This window comes from Temnothorax longispinosus, chromosome 12 (genome assembly GCF_030848805.1).
Source record: "Temnothorax longispinosus isolate EJ_2023e chromosome 12, Tlon_JGU_v1, whole genome shotgun sequence".
Classification (NCBI taxonomy): domain Eukaryota; kingdom Metazoa; phylum Arthropoda; class Insecta; order Hymenoptera; family Formicidae; genus Temnothorax; species Temnothorax longispinosus.
In genome coordinates, this window is record NC_092369.1 from 1,582,687 (window position 1) to 1,588,686 (window position 6,000).

General features: G+C 35.2%; 1 protein-coding gene across 2 annotated transcripts in view; it reads right to left on the bottom strand.

The window, feature by feature from the left end:
* The window catches only part of Fng (Fringe glycosyltransferase), a 134,922-nt gene extending 128,922 nt beyond the window's left edge, over positions 1-6,000 (bottom strand). For both annotated transcript variants that reach the window (XR_011734752.1, XM_071795805.1), the window contains exons 1-2: positions 5,755-6,000; positions 3,297-3,536 (exon numbers count right to left, since the gene is read on the bottom strand). Coding sequence is in view for 1 of the 2 variants with exons in the window: in XM_071795805.1 (XP_071651906.1) it covers positions 3,297-3,536; positions 5,755-5,991 (477 nt within the window). In the remaining variant the exon portion in view is untranslated. The remainder of the gene's footprint in view (positions 1-3,296; positions 3,537-5,754) is intronic.

Consider the following 6,000-nt stretch of genomic DNA (forward strand, 5'->3'; position numbering starts at 1 on the left):
TATCACAGCTTCTAAGATAATTTCTTTTCACATATAGATAACGTTATTAGTCGCAATTGATTGCATAATATTTACAAGTTTTGTAAAATAATTATTTAAAAAAGACTGTTTAAATATAACTTATTGTTAGATATACCTAATTTAAATATAATTCATACATTTGGTCAAAAAGTAAACAAGTGCCATTCTGCATTTCATGATTTCAATTGGAACTTAATATACTTTTTTACTCCATGCTATGGTATCAATCTTCAAAGCTCATGATGCACTTACGTTCATTTTTGCTAAGGCTGTTTTGTGAAAAATTAAGGAAATTTTGGGAATATCTAAAGAAATCGATCTACATTTTCCAGACTCATTGCAAATAATTATTTTGAACCTATAGGCAGATGGCTGCAGGGTTTCTACTCAAGTCTATTATCTTCACCTATATAAATCAGCTACCGTAAATTGGATCGTGAATTTCTAATCTCGTAAGAAAAGAAAGAACAAGTTTTCTAATCGTTCAAAATTATTGATTAATTTTTTTATTCGCAAAATTCTTCATCTCTTTCGGATACTCTTATTTCACCGTTTAAAACATAGGTACGTGAATTTTATAAATTATAAGTGTTTAAATGAATAATCTCTCTTTTACAAGTGCACCATTTCATTAATATGCGCTTAATTAAGCTGCGAACATGTAATCATTTGAATCGATACTCATCGTTTACAATATAAAAAAGTTCCTTTATACAATTATAATCTTTTTTTTTTATACGATATTATATGCACCGAGTGCATCGGATTTCAGCAACAATACGTGAGAATCAATAATAACCCCGATCTCATACACACGCAAATTAAAAAACGATCGCTCCAGCCGACTCGCAGGATCGTGGCGTATCGTTTAATTATCGAGAAAGAAACAACGAAAAAGGTGAGTTCGTTGAGAGTGCTCGTGGGTGGACTAAGTCGGCTAACGCGGAGGTCGTCAGGGTCGGAGGTAAATCGTGAGATCTTCCCACGAACCACAAACCGTACACACAGCCGTACACAGACTTTTATTATTCTCATCGCACTTTTTCTCGCTCGCGTTGCGGAAAATGCGTGCCGACGCGAGTCACAGGCAACGTGCAACGCGAGCATACGCATGGAAAAAGCGTGAGATCGACGGGAGCAAAGAGTAATCCAGATACGAAGCAAATTATTAAGACACCGCGACACGTCATAAGAATTACGAATGCTGCTTTCATTGCGGACACAATTCGGATAATCTCATAATCTGTTTCGATCCTTATTCCTCGAAATCATTGACGTATATTACGCATATGAATCCTTATCGATTCTTAATTCAATTCATTCGAAAATGCAGAGCTTTATCACCGTATAAATTGTATTCTTGTTAATAAATGATAATTGAAAAATATGAAAACAAATATGTAATAAATACTTTTAATAACATTTATTTTTATAGATATGTATTCTCATTTTTATAACTTGAGGCTTAACTTGAACATAGCAATATTAAGTATAAAAAAATTTAATAACATTAAACTGATCAAATGGAGACTTAGAACGTTATAATATAAAAAGAGTGTTGCAATTATACAATTGAAAATTAAGACTCGATAAGAAAATATCCAATTGCCAGAAATAATATAAATAATATATAGATAAATGCGCATATAATAATATATATAACAATATATACATAATATATATAAGTAAATGAATCGAGGATATGAAATGAAAAATTAGAAGAATGAAGTCAAATCAAAATGTCCATAAACAACGCGAACAATAAACGCGAGATAATGTACCCATAACTGAATTCGCTGAAGTTTGTTCCCTGAAGAGTGAAGAGCGTAGAGGAAATCAACCGAGATTACAGGAAACGCGAGAACTCGTGCAAATCCAGGTAGTAATTACCTGCAGGAGGAACGGTATATTAACCCAGCGAAGTGCAGAAGGACGCGGAAGCCGAGATGCACGAGTATTTTGTTTCTTTATCCGACGCAAGAATCATCACCGGCATATGAGAAATTCTCAAGGTTCTTCATTAGTATTAATTATATATCAAAAAATGCTTGTTCGTTGTCCTACCGAATCCTATCATCAAGTACTAGACAATACTCGATACGTTCGATGTTTTTCGATAAATAAATGTGTAAAAATAAAGATATATAATAATGCGCATATGTACACGTAATTATTTATTAATTTAAATCTGAATACAAATATGTAATTTATACTAATGAAGATAGCGTAAGTGCCGTGCGCTTAAAGAAAAAGATTTTAATCTATTATATGTATATTTATTATAGTTCAAATGGTATTATAGTTTAAACGGTCCAATCAATTTAATTCTGTAGCAACAACATCGCGTAAATTTGGCGAGGATTAGCGCCTCTTGTTTTTGCAAGGTACGGACGGCACCAGCGATATTATTCGAAAAGGCAAATGAGAAATTGTAGAGAAGAAAGAGTGGAACGAATCTTATTCCCACGGCGCGAGAAATCGTGAATTCACGCTGATCATCGGCGACACGGTCTACGGTAAATACGCGCGAATACGCTTCGATACCCTTGGATAAGGCCCAACGAGTCGTGTACAAAGTGTGGCCTATTCCGCCCTGCAAGAAAGCGCGTAGATGAATCTCGCGATGATGGAGACATCGCGATAAGACTGTGCGTGCATTTATCACATTTTAACACGATTAATTCTTATGGTTCTCATCCGCGTTCTCTGTTCTCTTCACGAGTAATAACGAACAAATAGAATCGAGTAATAACAAATAATATTCCTCAAAAATAATTTTTTTTTTAAATACCACGTAATTTTTATCAGAAAAAATATTGCACCCGTGTAAAACCAACTTTAACATTGAAAATATTACTCAATACATTTAGTAATTAATAAGGAAACATGTCTAAATGGAAAATGAAAAGCGGTTGTATTTAATTATACGTTATTAATAAGTAGATTCGAGGTAGTTCGAAGTTTGTAAATGCTGAGCGACATCGAAAATTCGAAATACACTCAACTGTTTATAAAGCAAGTAAAACTTATCAAAAGTGGTAATAAAATTAATGTATACCGTTATGAATGAAACAAATATAAAGGATACATAAATCACATATCGGAAGGTAACCCAGTTATTGAACAACAGTCTCAGAAAGCTTCATTATTTTCAGGCGATCGGGTTATATTCGTAACGAGGTTGTCGGAGCACAAGAAACGGGGTGATCGAGCGACGCTAATGAATCCGGGATATCGGCATTTCACGGCGATCAGCGCGGCTTAAAGAGGCTCACCTGATTCCTGGCGAACTGGAACCACGTATCGACGATGGCCGGCAAGCGGGAGTGATGATAGTGCTTGGTGGTCTTCACGCTGATAAACACATCGTCGAGATTCGTGGCGAACGGTGCCATAGTCGCCGTCGCCACCGGCGGCGTCACCGCCGACTCCTCGCTGATTAACTTTCTCAACGCCGGCACCTCCACTATCACGCTTCGGCTATTCACTTCCGCCACGTTCATCTCGTCGACCCACTGCGACACACAATTACCAGAATATATTATTAAAATGAAGAGAAAAATGCGTGAGTTTCTTCTGCGGTAGACTTTCCTCGGCGCGCGGCGCTAAGAGGTATTGAGAAAGGATTGAAAAATATTTCTTACGACATCAAATTACTTGCATGGACACTGCAATGTCGTTTAATAAAACAGGATGTCTTTTATTAATATTAACAGAGTAACTGATATAATATATCAAGATAGCTGATTATTATGAAAATATAATTATAATGTTCCGCATTAACACTTAATTTGTTGTGCCGATTTGGATTCGATTTTTTCTCCACAAAGATATTAAAAAAATCATTTTTCTATTAATTTGTCTATTCTTAACATTAAATATCTTCACAATGTTTCTTTGAGCTTTAATTTCGAACCCTATAAAAGTAAAATCTACTTAATATTAATTGAGAATGTAATATTTTGTTATTTAATTTACGCTACTCTCTCAACCAAGTTTGTAAAAATGCATTCACTTTTAAATGTTAATTATTCAAAAACTATCAATGTCCGAATATTTTTGAATACCATATGTCTGTGACTAAAGCATTGATGCGCAAAATGCTTCCGTATAGACATTCACGTCATCAGTTTCTCAGGTAAACATTGTCATAATTAAGTAAATAATAAAAAGCTATAACTAAACCTAATAGATACTTTTAACGCGCATGGATCTTATCAAAAAACGGCATCTTTTCTCTTTTAATATAATGTAACTTGAACGAGTGTGAGTAAAATTATAAAAACTATCATATCGCTGATTTGCTACAACGACATAACTGCAAAAGAATGGTGAGAACTGAACGAAGAGTTGATATACCTATAGTTAGATATTTTTATTCCTCTACAATCAGTTATCCTACACTAAAATAACATTTAAATATAATATTACAAAATTTTAATGATTTAAAACATTCAACCTCATTTTCTATAAAACTTTTTATTTGTTGAATTGTGTCATTAATTGTTGCGGCAAATAGACGATATATCGCAGATTTATTTTAATTTTAACCACGGAATGTATTAAATGCAAGCTCTCTTCTTTCTACATTCGCTCAGAGACAAATCTAAAACTTCAAACTTATCTGTCGCATCAAGGGTAGGTATGCGGCGACGACAACCCGACATTTCAAGCAAGGTTGTGCCGTAAATTTCAAGATTACATCTACATGAGTCGTTTACGTATTACTTACGTTATGTTTAAACGAGTCTTTTTCATAGACAATATAAGCCGTGTAAATTATTGTAAATTGAATAATTGATTGATTACTTTAAACTGTACTTTTGCAAACAGTCCTACAAAAATAAAAAGTAATTTTAGACTAGATTAAATGCATTTCAGTTATAATTTATTTATTAATTGTACAGTGATATAAATTAAAGATACATGATACTAACACATATGTAAATACCAAAATATTATTTACATTGAACTGTGAGCTTTTAAACGACAAAAAGCAGTATTTAGTGCTTTTCTTTTTTTCATAGAAAAAACCGAAATCTTTAAAATCATTGTTAATGTTTTATGGTAATTTTCCTAAAAATTGTGCTCAAATTAAATAATAACTAAAAATAAAATTGCAAACAAAACATAAATTTTTGATATTTCTGACGAAATAGAAACGTTCGATGATCCGTAGATTATTCATCGTTTATACGTCACGTTAAATTATTTTGCGGACAAGGTAAGAGATAGCATTAGACAGTAGACATTATATAGAGAATTATGACTTTACCAAAGATTGATTTATAGAATGAGGAAGAAGTAATAGATAAAATATGGAATAATGAATTACTTAGGGCTAAAGGAAAGGCGTTGAAATAATTATGGAAACAGAAAGAGGTTAGAGTAAGGAAGAGTAGATAGGAGTAAGTATGGTTGCATAAAAGGTATGAGTGAGTTAAATTACTTTATAAACCAAGTCCACTTCTCGACATAAGTTGAAGTTAATAAAAATTGATTAACATTTTTATTACATTTTAAATAAAGACCCAACCCTTTGATTTTGAGTAATTTCAAGCAACATATATATATAAGTATACGCCAACGTTGCGTCAGTCGGATTCAAACGATCTCGTTCGACTCGGTTTTGGCTGGCGGGCGAACGCAGGCGTCGCAGGACTGGAGTCCGCGTCGCCGGGACAGCAGGGGGATCTGGGGAGATAACGCGACGATAACGATCGTTCTAATTACCTGGCGCGGTGCGACGGCCTGGTAGAGGAGAATCGTGGCGTAGGCGGTAGCGATGACGAGCGCCAGCGCCTGCAGGCCACGTCTCGTCGTCGGCAGACCTCGTGGCATCATGCCCGGGCCGACGGCGACGGCGACGGCGAGCGGCGTACGAGCCTGGGGGCTGCTAACGGACTTGCAGGGCCACGGGCCCCCACGTTCCACCACCGCGGGATCCGCGCAACGATCCTTCGGGCTCATCGACGGCCG